General features: G+C 44.1%; 1 protein-coding gene across 2 annotated transcripts in view; it reads right to left on the bottom strand.

Moving 5' to 3' along the window:
* RALGAPA2 (Ral GTPase activating protein catalytic subunit alpha 2) overlaps window positions 1-21,752 on the bottom strand; it is a 123,632-nt gene that overhangs the window by 46,292 nt on the left and 55,588 nt on the right. For both annotated transcript variants that reach the window (XM_086631942.1, XM_086631943.1), the window contains 13 exons: window positions 20,785-20,913; window positions 19,249-19,377; window positions 17,899-17,957; window positions 17,499-17,607; window positions 16,787-16,897; window positions 16,366-16,434; window positions 16,062-16,199; window positions 15,085-15,268; window positions 12,969-13,740; window positions 12,581-12,652; window positions 11,498-11,621; window positions 10,273-10,428; window positions 3,233-3,391 (listed from right to left, as the gene is read on the bottom strand). In XM_086631942.1, coding sequence (XP_086488068.1) covers window positions 3,233-3,391; window positions 10,273-10,428; window positions 11,498-11,621; window positions 12,581-12,652; window positions 12,969-13,740; window positions 15,085-15,268; window positions 16,062-16,199; window positions 16,366-16,434; window positions 16,787-16,897; window positions 17,499-17,607; window positions 17,899-17,957; window positions 19,249-19,377; window positions 20,785-20,913 — 2,211 coding nt within the window. The remainder of the gene's footprint in view (window positions 1-3,232; window positions 3,392-10,272; window positions 10,429-11,497; window positions 11,622-12,580; window positions 12,653-12,968; window positions 13,741-15,084; window positions 15,269-16,061; window positions 16,200-16,365; window positions 16,435-16,786; window positions 16,898-17,498; window positions 17,608-17,898; window positions 17,958-19,248; window positions 19,378-20,784; window positions 20,914-21,752) is intronic.

The following is a 21,752-nucleotide window of genomic DNA, read 5'->3' as shown; positions in this document are numbered from 1 at the left end:
CCACCTGGAGTCTAGGGAGCCTGGTGGATTTTCTTAACACAGTATTACAGAATTTATATACTCAAAATATAGATGAGGTGTGTATACTCTACACGCCTTACACGTGTGTACACGATACACAAGTACATACACATCTATATGCATATGCTGGCATTCCAAAAAATCTTTCAGTGGCCACTCTCCAGCAAACATTTCAAAAAGACCTCCAGTCCCTCTGCCACTTTAAACCAAAAAGTTCAATAGTTGTTTTCTCTAAAAGTTTAATAGCCAAAAATCACACTTTACTCTAAAAGTGCTTTTGAACAGAGAAGTAGGTGAACCCTGCAGAGCCCTCCCTCCCGGGCACCCCTGGGCGCTGTCCCCCAGCGCAGGGGTAGGGGTGCCGTGGGTGCTCTTCGGAGGGACTGTCATGAAATTGGGAAACCTGCTTTTTTCCCCAGCATGTTTCAAATAATCCAACCGATCAGAGTCCAAGAACTGCGCCCTGGGCACGCGATTTACCCAACGCAGACGTTTTTCACGACCCGAAGGCGGCACACGCTGGCAGATGGACGAGGGGAACAACGGGAAGGACGGAAGCGGCTTTGGAAGAGCGGCTGCTTTGGCGTGACCGAAGGAAAAGCGGGGCCGACCCGAGAGCGGCACTTCCCTGGGCCGGCTCGCAGCCTCGGGGCGCGCGGGGCGAACCCCGCGAGAGCCGCCGAGGGGCGGCTGCCCGGCGGGCGCGGGGTCCGCGGAGCCCGCTGCGACAGGCGGAGCGCACAGCCGGCCCGCGCGCCCGCCCGGACACAAAGCTCGGGAATTATTAATTCCTGAGCAGAGCTACCGGCCACGCCGAGGGTCATTAAAGTCAATGGGGCTCGCATATCGTCAGCTTCCATCTGCACAGGGGCTCTGCCTTAACGAGGAGCTGCAGGGGGGGCACCATCTGAATGCAGAGGGACGTGCTCCCCGCGCCGTATTGTTCTGGAAGTTGGTATTAAACGCCCATTTGAGGAAAACAGCGTTTCGAATGGTTACAAAAAAATATATTATGCTTGCACAGGAATCAATTAAAAAAAAATACTTAAAAAAGAGTAAAGGGAAATACCCCCTTCCTTGACTAGACTACTCCAAATGTCAACGCAAGTTACCCATGAAACAAAAATTAATATTCAGCCCGCTGCAAACACCTGCTTCATTTCAATTTCCAAGGAAAAAAATAATTATTTCTGTTGCGCGCAGTAAAAGTAGGCAAGGTCAAACAAACCTTTTGAGCACAAAGCCTTCCCCTCTGCAGCAAGCAGCACTAGTTAAAAGAGTGGGGAATGGGTAAATTATTGTACCAAATGGCTGAGAATTAATCTCTGATGACTAGCTGCAATCTAACGAGGCATCTGTGTCCCAGGGAACCCGCAGCATGTCCCTGGCGGTATGTGCAGTGTGTCGAGTCTGCCTGGCATGCTTTGTCCTCTCTCGCAGGCAGCTTTCCGTCTCATTGTTCGGAATATCCGCGTGCATCTGTGACGCGTGGAATGCATTCACACCAACAGACTTACTATTGTCTTCCCTCCCAAGCTTTGTCGGGCAAAGACTGCGGCACGGTTCCTGATAATTATATTGCTTAATTAATCAAGACAAAAAAAATTTGCAAATCATTGCCCGGTTGCCAAGCAGGGAGATAAAAAATGAAAACAATACGAGCTGAGGCAATATAACAAAAGTAACAGCTATCTGATCAGAAATTCTTATATAATGAAGCTATTAATGCTAAATCGGTTAATGTTAACATTGCTCCAGGTGTCTCTACTTAGACGCAAACAAAAAGGCTAACATTATGGATATAAAAGGCCAAATGTTGCCATGGATTCTGTAACCTGATAGAGAGGACAGCCTTTTCATTTGATTAGGGAATGCAATTTAAATACCAGGGACTGAAGCCAAACAACAGACATTTCTCTCTGCAAGCCTCTTTCATTCACCCTGGGGTCAGTAGCTGGTGAACAAAAGGTCAGCCACACTTGCCCTGGAAATGTCTGGATTAATTTTATTACATTGTAATGGTTTGTACTTTAAATGTAGGGATAACACTAAATTTCCAGTTAGCTGTTATTCTCTCTGCCCGTTGGGTATTTTTGACTAATATGTAAGATGACATCGCTTTCCTCGATTGGTTCATAGAGTTTTCAAGCGTGTTCGTAACCCTAAATTCCGATTTTCCTGATGGAACATTAAAAGCTGAAATTCCCAAGAAGCTGATTGCAGACCTCAAACTCAAGTGTAGGAAAAACCCCACTATTTCAATTTATAAAAAATTTTCCAGTTTGAAATGTCTGCTGGCAAACCACTGGTTGTTAATACATAAATAGCTCTGCCATTCACAACTGAAAAAATATTGTATGCAGCTGGTAAATATGTCATTTGATGTATGCATTTTTCCACAGCTGGTTATTCTCTTGGACAAATATCGTCCCTCATATAAGGGAAATGGTACTCATCACACCGACTACTTTCATAAAGTTGTATTTTATACACATTTTTGCATCCATGAGGTACCAGACAAGCATTTATCGAAGCACCTTTTTTATACTTACACATATATCTATCTACATACATACACATCCCTGGCACTTTCCAGGGAAAACAACCCATTATTTCCAAAAAACGTCTAAAAAGTGGTTGTATAACAACAATTTAAACAGAAAATACGAAACCTCAAATACTTTGTTTGATGTAAGGATATCCAATGCCTACACGATCCCGTTGAGTCAGATTACGAGGAGGGTCTCAAAGACATGTGAGGTTATGCCCAGCACCATATGTACCACAGTAACCAAGCTGTGTGGGGTGAATTAATGGCAAACGAGAACTCAAATCTATTATTTTGCTTTTACAGCCTCACATTGGAAACTCACAATTATTTTAAACATTGTACAATGGCTCCCACGGGTTGAGAATTTTGAAATATTTCTTGAAGTGCTAAGCATGAATATAAAATGAATTACTAACCGTTTCCATTGCTATTAATAATTCTAATTTTAAAATAAAAGCTCATTACTCAGTATACTTTTAAACTGAGATGGACAGACTATATTTAGCATTTGCTGGAAAAAAAAAAAACAAACTAAACTCTAAAAGGCTGGAAAAAAACCCCAAAACTAAACTCTAAGCCGCTGAGCTTTCTTTAAGCAACAAAACTCTCGGTCACTTGTGTAACACATACGATAGATCCAACAGAAGAGTCGAAACGTACCTCGGGTTTCTTCATTATCTCAATGAAAAACATGTGATTCTTCATTGGATAAATAACAATTAAAACGTCTCCGAAATCCGTTGGTATAATGCCCCTGCGGTAGTTCCTGGTGTGCTCAGACCAGACGATGTGAACCTCGTCATTTCCCAAGTGACGAAGCTGCAACGGCAAATTGGCTCTTTATTAATCAGAGTGATAACAACAGTTTATGAGGGGTGATGGCTTACAAATTGAATTACAATGCTCAATAGTAGAAATATTTCATCACAGAAAAAGTTAAAATATTGTTTTTCTCCAGTTGCTCATGAAAAGATCAGCTAAATGATTTGCTTCATTCAGAACACATTGTTGCCTGATGGCTTAATTAAGTAATTACCAAACTAGCCATTAGCACAATATGTAAATGCACCTTACCTACAATAATTTCAGATGGCAATCTGAATTACTAGGACAAAACATTAACCAACAGAACATCATATTCCAGCTAAAATAATGTAGCTGCCACAAATATGAAAGGCCTTGACTCAGGATGTCAAGAAACTTTCCATCACGAACCACTGTTACTGAATTTATTATATTACAAATATCTCTGTGCTGACTCTGTCTGGGGAGGACTTTTGTTTGAAAACGTAAGCAAAATATCTTGGGCAGCGCGAACTAGAGCAGCATGAGAAATACTGTGGGAGTTAGTTTTTAATTTGGAGCAGAGTTGCATAAAACATGGATAAAATTTAAATGTGACGTACACGAAATGCATCTGAAAGCCCGTGTGCTTGCTTTGTTACGGGAGGAGCTGGAGGTGATCTAACAGATGGCAAAAAGTGTTTGGCAATCATGTACAAGCCACTCACAATAGTTTCAACTGTAAGCTTTAAAGTTAAAATTTCATCCACATGCAGAATGCCAGCTCAAAGCATAAAGAGAATTTAAGTCCCACTTAAAGCTTAAAAGACCACCCCCCCAATTTGGTGCTAGCCCCCGGAACAATGTGCACAACAGGCCTAACAAAGAAGCCAAAACGTGGCTCTGTCTTCTCCACTGTGTGTGTGCGTAGTGGGGGGATGAGGAAAGGAAAAGGTGGTGCTTTTCCTTGGCACAGAGCAGCGAAGCAGTCGCCACACGCCTTCTACCAGCCCATATTACACCACTGAATTTTCCTCCTTCAGAACCAGTAAAGAATTTCACTCCTACAGGACCAGGTGGCAAAGCTTACCCTGGTTGTAAGGGGCAGCTCGCAAAAAGCGTGATACGTTACAAGGATAAAAAAGCCAAAGACAATGAACTTGGCTTACAGTTTATACCCCAGCAGAATAAAACAAAGATAAGTTCATAGAATGGCTTCGATTCTCATTTTGTTTTAAATGAAACAGACATTAAAGGGATTTAATTACACCTATGAATAAAAGACATTTTTAGATCCATTTGAAGAAAATATAAACCATTTGTGTCCTATAAAAAACATGGAAGCATTAACGATGTTATTATATTACTATATAATAGATAGTCATATTATTACCAGCGGTTCTTACACGTACAAAAATCAGGAAAAACTACTGTTCTGATGGCCATCCTGACTTCTGTGCATTCTCTTGTATTTTCTTAATTGCTCAGTAAAAAATAAAGCAGCATCCAAGAAAATGCTTCTGTTGATAGTATCGCAGCACAGACCGATACCTACAAAACTAAGCAGTAATTGAGGCGCAGGACAAAACCCTGACTTGACTTTCTGGGAACAGATGCAGCCAGGTCACCTTAAAAGCAAGATGTAAAGTTCAGCCTTAAAAGCCCAAAAACTCCGTCTGGCTCCGAGACTCTGTGCACAGGAGGTTACAGCCAGGAGGACGCGGTGCGCGGCGCGGCTCCGCACACACGGCCGATGCGGAGCTGCGGTTCTCCCGACAGCCCCGGCTCACACCGGCGGCATTCGGAGCCGCCCGACGGCCACGCGTTTGGGCGCAGCGCCCGCGATTTATGGGGCTGGACCCAACGTGCCCTGATCCTAGAGCAAGGCTGGCGCTGGCTTCGCAGCACCGGGAGAGCCTACCGCGGCGGCATCCAGCGACCTCCGCTTTAAAAAGCCCAAAGAAACACGGAACCCGGATTCTGCAAGGTGATACGGTCGTCCAGTCGCACAGGGCGATTCACAAACCCAACACAGCTGCTCCTGCGACAAAAACAAGCCCTGAAGAAAAGGCTCTGTGCTGCCCTGCCTCCTCCTGCACTTGGAGTGACAAACAGCACATACTGCTGTAAAACAGGAATCAAAGTATGTCCAAACACTCATTAGGAGACCCTTTTTAAATCACAAGGAACTATTCTGATAATAACAAATGCTTTTCATACCGAAGCATCCCAAACCACTCTGTACCTATACCGCATCCAGGAGAACAAAATTCTGTGAACAGGGAGAAGCCAGACCAACGGAGGCTTGCTGTGCTTGTTTGAGACAGGAAGGGATGGCCGCGAGCTCAACATCTTGCAAACATTGTGTGATAACAAATTGCTACCTCTGCCACCATCCTCACCACGTGCTAGTGACTCGTGTTAAAGCTTGAGTTCCTACCTGTCGTTGTTTTGATGTCATACATCCTTAATCGTCGCATGTATAGGACGTAACATTACAAATAAAAAATTAGTCTTAATAAAAAAATATTTGTTCTCGCAAGATCATCTCATTGATAAAAAAATACTATAATAATCTTATCAGCGACAATGAACCAGCTGCTATTGTCCTGTATCGCTCATTCAGACCCAACTGTGGGGCAGACTCAGTACCCCCTGAAGGACATAAGCAAGTTTGGCTTAGAGGTCCAAAGCAACACAGAGGATGTGTTTGGAGTGAGGGTCCTGTGCTATGCTCTCCATGTAGTTTAGGGGTGGGGGGGGGAAGGAAAAAAATATGTTAAAAAATTCCCAAAGCAGCCTGGAAATGAGATATATATATGAAAAAGCAAAAGCAAACAACAGAACAGCTCAAGCACAAGTGGCCAGATTGTTTAGGTTTATTGCCGACTTGAGCCATCTCCCTACAAACCTTCAGGGAAGGCAGCTCCCGAAATGGCAACTGCTTCCCCGCCGAGCGAGCCGGCCGCAGGGACTGCCGGCCCGCGCGGAGCCGTTTGGCCAACGCCAACAAAACACACGCTCCTCTCCGTGCCACGGCCGGATGGGCGCTACGCCCAGCGCCCGGGAGCTGCTCCACGGAGAGCCCCTGCCGCGCGTCACGCCGCCCTTCCCCACGTCTGCTCCGCATCTCCTCGGCCCCGACGTGGGCGCCGCAGCGCGGGCGGCAGCTCCGGGGGGCTGGCTCCCCTCCGCCCCGGCACACGGCGCACGGGGCGGCGCGCTCCGGCTGCCCGCTGCCTGCCAGGCAAGGCGCCGCCGCCACCGGTCACGGTACACACCTCGTGGCCTGACCTCCTTTCCCCGCTAATTGCATTACCCGGCCAGCTGGCTCCAGAGAGGAGTCGTCTGTTTGACCGAAGAATTCCTGCTTTTGGGCAGGCATGGCTGCTACTTTTGCTAAGTAACAGTCGGGCCTGACATCCCCATTGTCTGGCTGACAGTGTACCCATCCTAAAATCTAAGTTTTATTTGTAAATTAACCCAGAAACTTCCTGCCAGAACAGCGCTGCCTGGAGACTGATAATGTGTGCCTTTCATTCCCTTTCACTCTTACTGTATCACTGCCAATTTGTTTTTCTGCTGCTCGCCAGCCCTAGGCTATAAAAGCCTTGTAAGACATAAGTGCAATTATAGTCCTGGAGTCAAATGAATTGGACAAATCCAATAGCACAGCTCTGTCCCCACTTTGCAAACCCCTACAGCAGTTAGATTAGCTGCTAAAAATCTAATCTAGCTCCAGCTAACAAATTTCTGCAGCGAAGGAGCAAGAGTTCAGTATGGGGTTGCAACCAGATTTCTGAATCGAAAAAGTTCTGCTATGACAATGGAGAAGATGGAATAAATCACTCGGAAATTCTGCAGCTCGTTTTTAAACCGTTAGGTACAATTTAGGCAGAACAAGACAGGGAGCAGTAGGATGCTGTTACTATGATTGATTTTCACTCTTGCCACAAGACAGCCAGACAAAAAAAAAAAAAGAAGTTTAGAACCGACGATGCTGAACCCCACAGCAACAAAAGATATCAGCTGAATTTTGATTATTCCACCAGAAAAGATTTCTTTCAGGGCTAAGACTTATTTGGAGAGTTTTTTCCTCCTCCCTCCTCCGAATGAGCAATATGTCAGCATATACTTCAAATAAAAGAATACAAACTGCAAATTACAAGTGTACCGCACAAAAACGAGGGTCCAAGCTCATCCTCAGCGGAAGTGCACTCATTCTTGTGAATTTATACCAGAAACGAATTTATCCTCTTGTGTTCAGTAAAAATAAAAGAACTATAATAACATATTTAAGTAAAATTACTGCATCTGCTTAATTCCCCAGCCCACAGAATTTATGGCCTGCTGTACTACTTCCTTGGCCAGCAGGTGGTAAGACCTTCTGTTCAGCTCCGGAGCCGGCGAGCCAGGCACACTGATGGGTATTGAATTCTTTTTGCCTGTCTGGAGGCAAGACAAGCAGAGAAGGGACCACAGAAATGACATCAAGATTTCAGAGATAAGGGGGACCCCTTAGATCCCAGACAGTATCCATCTTATCTGATGAAAGCAAGGAAGGCAAAGGGGAAGGCAAGACAACAACTCGTGGCCACCACTGCATCCCGATGGGCAACGTGATAAAGTTTTCTCCTCCCAGTGACGCTGTCCTCTCCCACCACGCACAGTTCTATCGCAGTAACTGTGCAGTGAGCAACTGGAAGTACTAAAACACTCGTGACGATCTCGAGAGCTGCTGCAACCCCGGCAGCAATGGCAACACGCTGGCTGCTGATGGATGAGCTAGCTTGCATTTGAATTTTCACGGGATTAGAGAACTATCCATCTTCCAGAAAATTTACAGTGCTTCTGAAATGCATCTGCCTCCGCTCTCAGCTGCAGTTTTGTAAAATTTGTGAAGAAGTCTATGCGAATTTGCACAGAAATACAAGCTTGCTGACGAAAGAGCTGCGACAAATCCAAGGAAGCTGTTCCGTGGAGCAGCCCGGAACCGCGGGAGATGACATGCTAAAACAGACCTCTGGAAGCCCTCTGGTCCGACCCACTGCTTCCAGCGAGGCCGGCTCCCGAGCTCCGTTAGGTTGCTCAGAGCTTTGTGCTTTACAGGAACACACAGTGTGATCCCTGCAGGGTTCCATTCCTATAGCAGACTTCAGAGTTTTTGCAAAGTCTCGGAGTAATTACTCGGCAGTATTTCTGCGGATAACGTACTGGAGCTGGCCTGCTTTCCCAGCACTTCAGGACCTGGGGGCTGGCAGCTACTAAATGCTTTTGCTTTTTCTTTCTCACAAAGAAGAAATTCTCTCAAAGCAAACTTAGGGAAGACAATTAAATAGAATAGCCAGACTCTCTCAATGTCTGTGTTAATCCCTGATGTGGGTGGGAATTAGGAGAATTAGTAAAATAGACTGTTTGCAATTAAACCCCATTTTTCCCCTGGTAGTAGCTCTGTCAGACTGTGCTCTCTCCTCTCCCAGGTTACTGGGAGCTCAACAGCTACACGTATACACACACACACATTTCACTGCCTTTGCTATGCTTTCATAAAATCCAGGAGCTCTGATTTACACGGGAAGATTAGACTAAACGACCCCAATTTGCGTAGGCAAAATAAGACTGGGAAAGACGTGGTAGCAGTTCTCAAACACGAATAAGTCTGCTGCAAAGCGATCTGTTCTCCGTATCCATGTGGAATAGGGTAAGAATAAATGGGCTTAAATTGAAGCAAAGTAGATGCTACAAGAAATTTTCTCATGGTACAAGAAGTGGAGCATAGGAATACGTTGCCCAGGGAAACTGCAAAGCACTCATCACTGGAGTTTTTAACTAGCAGCTAGATAAATACTGGCCAGGAACAATAAAAATACAGGTAGTCCTGCCTTGGTGAAGTGATGAAGACTATCCAGACTCCTAATAATACACACCACAGCCCTACTTCTCTATCCTAATGTACTCAGATTACGTATTTTTCCATAGCCATGTAAATCCACTAACACAACGATAATGCGTTGCATACAAAAAGAGAAACATGTAATTCGGTTGACTTTTTTTTTTTTAATGACATATCACAATAAAAAAGAAAGGATCTAGCTTTAGTATTAAACGCTGGGCAAGTTTTCAGGATTGGTAATTAAAAATTCCACCTTTTTATTTTGAGGAGAAGCACATGTTATTTTGAGACTAATTGGACAACAAACACAACCACCCAGTGACATATTTAAAGATAACTTTGAGAGCACAACAGTACTACGTGGCAGACTGGGTGGCTGTAGCAGCATTATTAAGGCACATTAACAACATGTGTAGGACAAGTTGCCAATCCTAATGAAAAAGGCAAGGATTCGGTACGCACCTAAAACCTTCTTTGACTCTAGGCAGCAGTTGGCAAGCGCCATAATCTCAAATCACTCCTTGTTAGGACAGACAAATGATTAAGTACTGATATCAACACAATTTCGGGCTGGGTTCTGGCCATCTTTGAAGCAGAGCCTGCTTGTCAGAATTGAGAACAATTGGATAAGGGCTTTGAACATCGTCTGCTTTTGGTTCTGTTCTTGTCACTTCCCTTCTTTTCTGTGACGTGCTGACGATCCATATGCAAGGTTTTATTATGCTGCCTTCGGTTGTTTTGTTCTACCAAACTACAGCAGTTTTGGCAAGCAGTCAACACACAAATGAAATTATTGCTAATATTATTACTAATGGTGGTATTCGAGGCTACCATGGAAATGTTAATTGTGTTTCAGAATCCAGAATTTAGATGCTATTTAATTCGGACAATCCAGCTGCAGAGCACCACATGGCAGAGCAAAGCTGGCCTGCTAGGGCCAGCCAGCACGATCTGTTTTCAGTGTAAACTTCAATTTAAGCACTTGAGGATTACAGACAACGTTTTGACACAGGCAGCAAGTTACCTTTTTGGTCAGCGAATCGTCCGAATCCGACGGCATTCTTGTAGACACGTGAAAAATGATTTCCACGGTCGAGGTGGCGTAGTAGGGCGCTGTTTGTCCCGTGCTGCCGTTGCGCTGCAGGCCGCCCATAAACCCACCGTGTGTTGACAGATCCACCTGTTCGAGTGAAAGTCATAATTAGAAGAAATCTGAAAAGACTGATGAATAATCAGTAGTTATTGATATGCCAAGACTTGGTGAACTTACTGCTCTAGAACCCTGTTACCATTCCAGAGACAGAGAAGTCTGGCCCTAGGCATTTGTGATCTTTGCATTAGATCTGTCCATTCCCCATTCCTGAATTTGGCATTTACCAAAAGTAAACATCTCTAAACCAGGTACTGAGTCGTCACCCACATGGCCATCCCACCTTCCTTCCAGCAAACAGCAGCAAGCAAGCCAAAGCGTTCTGCCACGCGCAGCTGCGCTAAGGGCTACGCGCAGCTCAGCGAGCCCACGCAAAGCATGCACAGAGAGAACTAACTACGAAGCACAGAGAAAATACAGGGAGTCAGAAAAACTGCATGAGATACTGAAGATTTGAACAAAAAGAAAAACCTCAGAAGAAACTATGCTGGAAGATGTTTCAGAAGAAACACCTCTCCAAAGACAAGCCTGTGTCCTGAAGCCCGTTTGTTTTCCCAGCTGCATCGGTCTAACTGAGGATGCTCCCTCTCCCTGTAGATCTTACGTCCCTTAAATCCCTAAACACGAGATGCAGCTACGATGCACTTCCCAAACCCATCAATGTTCATGTCATTTCGGTTACTGACACACCACTTCAACAACGCAAAGTAAAACCAAACATCTTTGTCCTTCGTAAAGCAGTCGTGGTTGGGGAAGTGGCCTGATCACGTGGAGAGCCAAAAGCAGCTAAAATTCAGGTAAAATTCTGTGATAGCTCTTAATGATGCAGAAACAGCCACTGCAGTGCCACCTGTCCATCAGAAACAAGAAGGATGCATTCACCCAGAAACAGCCTGCGGATTTACTGAATTCTGTTAAAAAGGTGATCTTTTAAGTACTGCTAAATATTTGAGTATATTAAAATTGATCTTTTTTGAGAGAGAGTTAAACGTTCAGCGATATAAGCAGTTTGTTTTCCTTTTACTGTTTTACTGGCCTACTTTGATTTCCGTAGGTCTTCAGATCAAGCATGTTAGCTTGCCTAAATTTATACCATTACCTCCCAGCCCAGTCCAGCAACAAAATCTTCATATGCCTGGCTTCCCCTCGCGTTGGACAGAATCGAACATTTGTCCTCCTGCCCTTCTGCGATGTAAAACACTGCAATCTTGTGAGTTTCACGGCTGTAGAAACAAAAAGAAACAAAAGTTAAAGAAGTTTTAGCTCAGAATTATCTTTTAGATGACCTGCACTCAAAAGCTATGACCAGGCGACTATGTTTAACTCTACGTGTCCATTTCTTTTGTGCACAAAATACATCACTCGATTTCAGTTGCAGAAACGTATTTTCACCAATTTTTACCCCATGACCACAGTTGAGAGAGCGGAGCTGAGTCTGTTCCTTTCGTGTATCGGCAAAAGAACTGATGCCCAAGCTCCAATTCCAGGGTTAATGCCAAAGACAGTAAGATTGCCCAGGTGCTAATGGGAGCTAATTTGACCTACAGAATTTTAATTATAGGGTGATGATACGTGAGAAAGAAAAACCCATTATTATTGACTTTCAGATCCTGGGTTGAGTTTTACAAGGCTGATAGTGACAGCAACTTCTCTGAAAACAAGCTGGGTGGATTGGCTTGAAAATTGTTGGGGTACAAGAAAATCAGAGCTCTGCAGTGCTGCAGACGTTTTTCAAACAGCTACATGTCAAGTAATGAAAATAAACCAGAATATTCAGAACTCTATTCTGCCACTGCCTGGCTGCAGAGTAGTTGTATGGAAACTACCCCTTAAAGTACTGCTCTTGACACAGGGATAATCCTGCAGAAAACAGTCCTTTGGGTGAGTGGAGCCAAGGTCACAAAAAATTTTGGAACTCCTTTCCTCCCCTCCCAGCTAAAGAAAACAGGTTGCTGTGTCTTATTATTTGCTACTAATTTTGAATTCTGTGTATAAAAGCACGAGTGAAAATAGCTTGTCAGGCTATACAGAACTCTTTGGAAACAAAGAGTCCATTTTTCATACAAATATTTGTATGGGTGGCACGTGCAGTTTTAATGAATTTTTTGGTTTAGTGACATACTTACTCCTTCTTTGGGAACACTAACCTTATCAATTATTGTGTTTAACAAACGTTACCTACCATTGGCGGGAATCCAGATTTTTCAGCTCTCGCAGTAATTTTGAATTTTTCTTAAGAAGATGAAAGCTTTTTCTATAAATATATAAAAAAAGACTTGAAGGAAATTGCAACACAGTACAGGCAGACTATTTTCTCATTCAAACACCTAAGAGAAGAGAATCAAATTAGCATGATTCAAATGATTTAAAAAAAAAATATTCTTATTATAAACGATCTGCAGATGTCTATTTAAAACAATCACCAAAGCAAGTATATGTAAAAGTTCAAGAGGATGCTCTGACTACCCCCCAGCTAATCAATTCCTGCTTTCTTAAGAGTGCACACGCTTGGGGGTAGAACTGAGAAGAGCAAGAGTGCCATAAACATGTTCTGAACCCTCTCTCCCTACCTTCTGTCCCAGGAGTTCATCCCCAAGTCATTTAGCAAGAGCCGACAGAAATAAAAGGACGCCTGAGGTTCAGCAGGACGTGGCTCTTCTTGACGGGCCACCTTCATACTGAAGTTGGAGCTGCATTTAAATATGTACTCTTTTTCCTGGGCGCTCTGCCTCATCAGGGCTTCAGTGATGGCACTCTCTTGGTCGTAGCTCATGCCAAAGGGTGGCGGCGATGGCTCATTCAGCTTTCGCTGGGGATGCAACAGGCATTCCGGACTGGTGTGACCAATCTTTTCCAGCAACTGGTCGAGAGCGTCTTCTCCTTCTTCCACCTGAGAAATGTCTGTCTGGGAAATGAAGTGGTGCTCAGGGTTGCCCGAGATCACAAACGCTTTCGTTGTGCTCTGCTGTGGAAGGCAGTCCTCCAGAGGTCCGTACAATATTCTGCCATCCCAAGAGTACTTCCCTGAGATATCTCTGACAATTACCCTGACGTCCGAGGGGGCTGCTGCTGGCTCAGTGTCTGTCTTCTTCTCTGCGGGGATCTGGAGGTAAGATATGAGAGTACTGTCGTTAAACACGAAGAGCTGCAGGTTGGGACTCCGGAAGACTTCTGAGGACAGTTCGGAGGACTCCACGTAGGAGTTGTCGTGGTTCTCGCTAAGGAGACTGTGGAGAATGGCAGGGCCTCCGCTGAGCGGGTAGTGGCTCAGGTGATTCACCAGGTGAGTCATAACCATCCGTGCCGTTAGAGGTATCAATTCTAAGTTCCTCCTCCTTTTTTCTAAAATGACCAACAAAAAGATAACAGATCAACAAGAGCAGCAGAAGGTAACTAAAAAGAGCACCTGCAAATTTCTGTCATATTTCAGAAGCTTGCCTTAGCTGTCCTCCTAACCCTTCCTGTTCAAGAAGCCATTTCCAATCACTTTCCAAGAATCCTACCCGTCACACATTTTTATTTTATTTTACCACGTGTCCTTTGACATTTAGCCTACAGTCACATCCATGACTCCATACAACACACACACAGTCCTGCACACTGACCCCCCAGTGCCTGCTAGCCTTTTGCTAGCCCCAAAAGCCAAAATTCCTCAGCCTCCTCTCATAAAAAAAGCTCTTTATTCTTTTCCGGAATCTCCCAGTAGTAAAAACTCTGAGTTAATGTTTTTCGCAAACAAGCCAACCAAAGAGCTCGTGGGGCACTAGAATATCCAAGATGATAAGAAACGCCTCGTTCTGCCCAAAACAACAGAAGTACCTGACACACAACTTTATCTTTCTGCTATCCACAACACGTCCTGCTCGGTGAGAAATTTGTGTAGAGTGGCTTTAACTTCATATCGCGTCTCCACTTTCAATTCTTTTGCAAAAAATACGATAATGCATATTAATGCAGGAAATTGCTTAAAACAGACTTAATTCATAGTTGAACAGCCATTGTCTTAAAGGTTACTTTCAGCAAATGTTTGAAACAAAGATGATGTCTATGATAAATCACTTAGAGAGAAATTATTTCATATGTTTGGATGAATAGTTTTAAGTTGACTTTAAAAAGTTAGTAACCTAGTGTGCCTAGTTCCAAATAATTTCTTTTCACTTTAGGCACAGGCAGACTGAATTGCTGGAATGGCACATTCATGCAGTTGCAGAATTTGATCCAAATCATACACGTTCTTCTCAAATCACTCAGAACAGGCACGTTATCTATGACAACGCAGTCGTTTCTCCTGAAAAATTCAAGAAGGGCAGCTGCATGCTTCTGAAAGAAGTTTGATTTGGGACTTACCTTATCTGCTGAATTTAATCCTATATACCAAATTTTAAGTAGTACCAAAGACAAAACCAGCTTCTCAGTCTAAACTGTTGCTGTACAAATTTCTCACTATACAGCACCTTAGTGTCTCCTGTGATCTTCATAAAGTGTGACAAACAAACTCCAACATCCCATTACAGAGGCAACTGCAATTCATTTTCACAAGGGCGCTGCCCAGTTTTCAAGGAATAGTTGCTACGTGCAGTAAGGAGAAGCACATTTTCAAGGAAGAGATGCAACCTGGAAAGCTTTATCTCCTAGCTGCCGAACGTTGACGTGCTGGTCCTCACCCCGCTCTGTGAACTCTCTTACCTTCAGCAACGGTGAGCAGGTTGCCCAAATCCGTGGAGGAGTGGCACTGGGCTGGCTCAGAGCTCCTGACGTTGCCCAGTGGCAAAAATGGGTCATAATCACTGGACGAGAGATCGGCCAGACTCAGCACGTAATGGCTTTGCTGCGTGTAGGTGCTGGAGCCATTCACACAGCAGTGCAGAACCTGCAGGGACACAAGCATGGCACTGAGCAAGTCGCAAAGCGTGCGTTACGGTACCCACCTAAACACAGCCACTAAGGAGGGACCCACCACAATTTTTACATTGTGAAAGCCAAGACGTGCTACAAACCCAGCTACGTCTAAATACAGGTTTTAAAATAACAATCTGCATCAGCACTCGTTTTGTACTTTACCAGCCCATTTCAAATAACTCAAATATTTCTGCAAAGATTATTTTCCCTGGCTTGTTGTTTTAGAGCTTTTTACCTTTCTCTCTTCACTATCCTCTGACTATGCTACATCTCTGATTTCATAGATTTCATAGATTTCACAGATTTCTAGGTTGGAAAAGACCTTAGAGATCATCCAGTCCAACCGTCCCTAATCCCCATTAAACCATATCCCCAAGTAGATCATCCACCCTTTTCTTAAACACATCCAGGGATGGGGACTCAACCACCTCCCTGGGCAGCCTATTCCAGTGGCTGACAACCCTTTCAGAGAAGAAATTCTTTCTAACACCCAACCTGTACCTCCCCTGACTAAGCTTATACCCATTTCCTCTTGTTCTATCGCCCATCACTACTGTTAAGAGCCCTTCCCTTGTCTTACAATCGTAACATTTCACATTCTTAACTTCTTATCTGTACAACTTCTGCCCACACTGCAAGAATTCATGATCTTCTACAGCTTGCGAAAAACGTTTCTGTGCCTAACAGGACCCGTGAAAGGCACCTTTGAACTTCTAGACACCAAAAAAAAAATAAAAAAAATCACATTTCTTCCTCATACTCACTCTGTAAATATAGTCCAGTAAAGGAGCTTTGGGTGCATGTTGATCTTCAAGAACCCCAGCAGACACTGGCTCCAGGAGCATTTTCATAGGTAACGCCATACACCAATCCAGCAAGCAAAGCAGCAGTGAAACTATGAACTAAACAGAAACACGCGCCACAGCATTTAGGTACGTTCCATTAAATTCACCCGAACTTAAAGGCAGGAGTTTGACAGTTCAAAACGTGAGTCTGGTTCCAAGTGTCTCCACTCAACAACCATCTCGAGCAGCACAAAGGACCGAGGCTGCTTCTCCAGTGCCGTACCTTTTTATCTGCCTCCACTGAGGAGTGTTCCGCGCTCGGCAGAAGAAACGCGATCGTGGCCACGAGGATCTGCATTGAAACAAACAAAATGCCAGAAAGACATTTGATTTCTTCCGCTATCAAGACAGCATGAACTTCATTTGAACAGCGTATGAAAAAGGTTAGATTCTCTTAGGAGCATCTAACTGCCCTTGTAAATCAATGTCCAAGAGAAATAGAACATTTTATGAAGCATTTTGGAAATAAATCACTACAAATGAGAGAAGTACACTGGTCCTAGGACCACACCAAGTACATCTCCTAACAACAATTGCAGAAGAAAGAGAAAGTTAACCAAGTCACGGTTCCAGTAGCTCAAGTAAGGAATTGAGACAACTTTGCACATGATTTCCATCCAAACATTTGAGAGAAACTGACGTACTTCAGTAATTTTTCTGGACAGAGAGGATTCGTACTTCTGAAGCTTTTGCCAATAAGAAACCAGCAGCTGAAGAACATCACAGGCTACCTGAGCTACTAGTTTATTAGAAAACTGGAAGAAAAGAAAAATTATTAAAAGTCAAATTAAATATCCAGATACAATACAATACATGTAGTTTTTTCTACATTTTAAATTATTTTGCATCTACACAAACAATAAAAAAAAAGTTAATGTTGCGAAATCACACGGTCAGCGTTAGAAACCAGCAGGCTTGACGCTACCTACGCAACCTTCACGTGGTCTGTTGTGGAAAGGGTCTATAGGCACACAATCACACGCTATTTCTGCAAATATTTTGCAGTTTTGCATAGAGTACCACCTTGGCCCCACTGAAGAACTGTGCACACACTCTTCAGCAAGTTCCCAGGAGCCGTAAGGATCCGAGCCGTGCTCGCTGAAGATAACGAGCTCCTGAGTACGTGCCAAGGTTCGGAACTGGGAGACATCTCTCTGAAAATGGCCCACGCTGTATCCCTAAGACCACACAAAAAGTCCTGAGCAGCTGCGTGTTAACCAGCATCCTGACAGTGCTTTAAGCAACGAAAAGACAAACCAGCAGACTGTGCTCTGTACGACCAGCAACTGTTTTAAAAAAATGAAAATACCTTTTCTACACAATGTTTATTGATTACAGAGACTGTCACAGTAATACCTTCAGTGTCACACCTATGACATTGATCGCTTCCTTCACTTGGGGATGGTTTGTGCACTGTGTTAGTTCTTCACATATCCAAACTCCAAGGCCACAAATGGCTATGCATCTTTTTCAAAAGAAAAAGTAGTTTTGTCAGAAATTTTAGAAGAACATTTAGAAAAAAAGAAAAAAAAAAAAGAAAAAGAAATCAATGCATAAAGACGTGATCTCTCTTTGGTCACACAACAGGTCAACGCCTTCATGGCGCAGAGCGAACCTCATCTCAGCAGGGCTAAAGGGAAGAACTCATCCAAATAGGATCAAACCACCAGGTAGTAGCAACAACTCAGCTGTACGAGCACCAAAAAATCAGTAGCGAAAAAGGTTTTCCCGTTTTTCCTGTTACTTAATATTTTACCTTGCAGCTTCACTTGGCTCCTCTGTAGCGTTCTTCAATAAAATGTTTATGAGGTAGCACTAAAATAATAAAAGGAGTTAGAATCAGTATCTTCTTCACACATCCACTGTATTTAAAGTTGTTTAATTTTGACACAGTTACAAGTCAAATAGCTTTAATTCTCAGTCTGTTCTTAAACCGTTTTTACTACACACCAACTTTATTTTGTCAAGGAAAATAAATTAGATTAGAACTCCAATTACAGTTTAGAATTGATTAGAACTCCAATACACAAGCCCTTGTGGATAAATCTAATTGACTTAAGATCATGTACAGGCAGCAAGATGGAAATAATTCATTTTCAGAGTTGAGGGGTATTTACTAACGATGAGTGGTGATCACCTGACAACACAAACTACGGCGTTCAAGCTCTAAGCAAGCCACGTTTTGAAAACTTTAAGAGTATTTTCTAGTACAGAAAAGACACTTATAAAATTGAGACTGTTTTAATGCTGCCCCAACGACTCTCCGAGGCCTGATGAAGGACGCAAGAAGGGGAGCCAAGTGTGCCAAGGGGTCTGCAATCTCTCTGGCTCTGCCTTCTCAGGCTGCGGGAGGAGTTCAGAGATTCCTCCCCGGCTTTGCCCAACTTTGTGCAGTGGAACAGCGTGGTGCCTCAAGCTTAGGGAAAGGCAACGGAGGTTTGTGTGAGGGCAACCATTTGGAGAGGTTCCACTTGCAAGCCATGCTCCAAGACACCTTTACTGGGTCTTTATGGGATGGCACGTGTGATTTTTTTTTCCCCCACCAAGAGTATTGCTGTGAGGGTCATTAAATTACAAAGCTTTCCATCCATCAAAAAAATTCATGTCACAGGGTGTTCCACTGAAATGAATTCTCAGGGAAAAACTATTCCTGTAAGTTGATGGTTCTGTCTAAGAGCAGACTTTTCTTAACATTTTACTATAATACCAATAAGGCAAAAAATATTTCCCTTATGTGCGCCCCACATCTCTCACAGGACAAGCTGACATACACAGATACAACGAACGGGCACTTTAAATAATATCACCGACATCTTTTAATGAATTGACCTGCCAGGCAGCTGGCTGGAAAACATCGCATTTGATCATAGCCAGGTCACTCCCCTTGAAAATAAAATGTCATTTGCAGTATCTAGGCATCGTTAATTTTATGGTCCACGTCAAGCAAAGCCATGCTTATCAATGAAGTGTATATAATGTGTGCAGTTGTGGGGTTCTGAGGGGAGGGGTTTATTTCTCGAACAAAAAGCGCACGGCAAACACGCAGGGACGGTGGAGTAAAACACGTCGGGTTACACGAGGATTTGCTGATCACACGTGACTTGACCTTCACATCTGCAGTTCCCGCGATGATCTCGCCAGCTTCCGAGGCGGGCCGCAGGAGCGGGATTTCTTGGTAGATATTTGGAAAGCAAACCAGAGAACCAAGGATGGTATGAGCTTCTGAACGGGGAGCCTGGTGAAGGAAAAGTCAACAAAAATAGGAACAAAAAAGAAAACTTGATAAGGCTATGAAAATGGCACGAGCTCTGAGGCTAGTGTCTCTCACCATGCATAGCAGGTGTGCTGCATTCGCAATGCAGCACTGGAAGCGTCCCGAGGAACACGTCCCAGTAGCTTTTCCTTCAGAATTACAGCAAAAGCAGCACTAAAGCTGCGACTTACAGACTGTGCTTACACTTTTGGCTGCTGCGTTGCTCTGCTCTTTTGCTGAGGCTGAGCTGCAACGCCAGCAGGGACGTGGCCCCGCTCCGAAGCGCATTCTACATTTTTAATACCTCCTCTGTCATTACACAACTCAACCATCAGCGATTCGGTGCCAATAAAGACCTTCAGAACAACCCAAAGAAACGCTGGGTGCCGGTTTTAGGCACTGACCCAGCCCTGTTGGCTGATGGCGTGACCCAAAGGACAGCACGACGCGCTCAAACTGCCTGTGCACAGGATATAACACACAGAGGGCTCCACACTCCAACAGAACCATCGAAGGCAACACGCCAAGAGCTATAAATGCACCAGCTATTGCCATATAATCTTGCAACATTATAAAATGCAACGCACGCTAAGTTTTATGCTTGTAGGAGAAATGGAAAGTGGTGGTGGGTTTTTTTTTTTTCCATGGAAAGCTGAGTACTCGTTTCTTATTAGCACTTTAAGCTTTAGATCAACGACCAAGTTGATCAGGTTTTTTTTAAAGAGATGTCAGAAAATTAACGGCTATAAACTCTTTGAGGGAGGACGGGAAAAGTGTGGCCAGGCTGCCCATCTCAGGTCTGCCGAAATCCGAGTGGCCGTGGCCCTGTGCAGAGCCACACATGCGTCAAGCAGCTGTGAAAGCACTTGGCCAGAACGGACAGAAAGGTCTCCCCTGCACTCGTGTTCCATGTACAACACAGCTTTCCTGGTTTTCCCAGGATTGCCAGACCTTTACCCTTATTTCGGCATCCCATCTTTGATATATTTTACTTATCCTTCGTTAATTTAATTGATTAAAATCACATTTCTATTAGTGTCGATATTTAATAAGAAATTCCATATTACTAAAAGGCTTCTGTACTTTCAATATTTTCTCCCTGAAAAAAAAGCTAATGAGATTCTGCACTCCAAGCCCTGCCTTCCATACAGAGGCACACTGCGCTCGGAGCGAGGATATGATTTCTCACACTTTGGCCTTTTGATGAAACACCTCTGCAACACCAGCGTGTCGCCTCACCCCACAATTTCACACATCAGCTGCCGTGGTATCCGCCCCAAGAGCCCCGCTTCCCTTTGCACTGATGAGTCAACACCTGTTGGAGCGGAGACATCGGAACCCAGCTGGCCGGCGCGCGCTCCCGGGCACGGGGGGCATTGCCATGCTCACCTCTGGCACGTCGGTGCTCAGCACCCTGGCCGCTGCCGTGATGAAGTCTCCTATCAGCATCGTAAAGCCAGGCAAGCCCAGGAAGAAAAACCAAGGTGGGCAGTGCTTGATGATGGTATTTAAGATATCCTGAAAGAGAAGTTACCCGTTTGAGAAGATATAAGCCCCCCCCCCCCCCCCCCCGAAAAAAAAAAATAAAAGCCCCAAACCAAAAGGGAGCGTTTGGGAAGATTTAACTTTGCAATTCACCAGTTCCACACTGATTGAGATGATAATTCACAGAGTCCCACAGCTCTACGTGTAACTGATTGTCACATAACCACCACTACTCTGCGCTGCAGATGCATTTAGTAGGAAAAGTGCATTTTGGTAATATTTGTACTCTTAAATTCCCATTTAAGAAAAAACAAACACACATATCCTCGTGTCTAAGCATAAAAGAACTGTTGTCCTGTTAAATAAGACTTTGGATGCAAACCACTCAAACCGTTAATCAGTTTAAGATGCAGCATTGCACCACTCCAAACGAGGTATTCCCTAAAATCACATTACTCAAAATTCCGTAGCCATAAGAGGTGAGCTGCCACGAACAACTGCTGCCTTTCCCCGAAGGAGCCCGGGGCACTCACTGACAGCTCACTGCTGTTACGCTGCTCCAGCACACTCCGGATGTTTTAGTTATTCTGGACTGGTTGAGATGCACAGGGATGTCAAATGCAAGAAGTGATCACACACAGCAAGGTCACACAGACAGATCCATGCCAAGCAGATTGTTCTAAGTCACTCTTCTTCTAAATGACTAAGATAGCAAACAGAGATAAGCCTTGGGGAGAAGAAGAGTTTTGCTGAACTTCTGAACGAACAGAGGGAGTTTTTGTTTTGAAGAGGAAGCACTGTATGTGTACGAGTACATTACCCTGTGACACAGAACAAACTCGAGACAAGCGTTTCAACGTTAGTCCTTCCAC

Source organism: Tauraco erythrolophus, chromosome 2 (assembly GCF_009769465.1).
Source record: "Tauraco erythrolophus isolate bTauEry1 chromosome 2, bTauEry1.pri, whole genome shotgun sequence".
Classification (NCBI taxonomy): domain Eukaryota; kingdom Metazoa; phylum Chordata; class Aves; order Musophagiformes; family Musophagidae; genus Tauraco; species Tauraco erythrolophus.
Note: the sequence above shows the minus strand (reverse complement) of the source record. Positions and strands in the feature narration are given on the sequence as shown.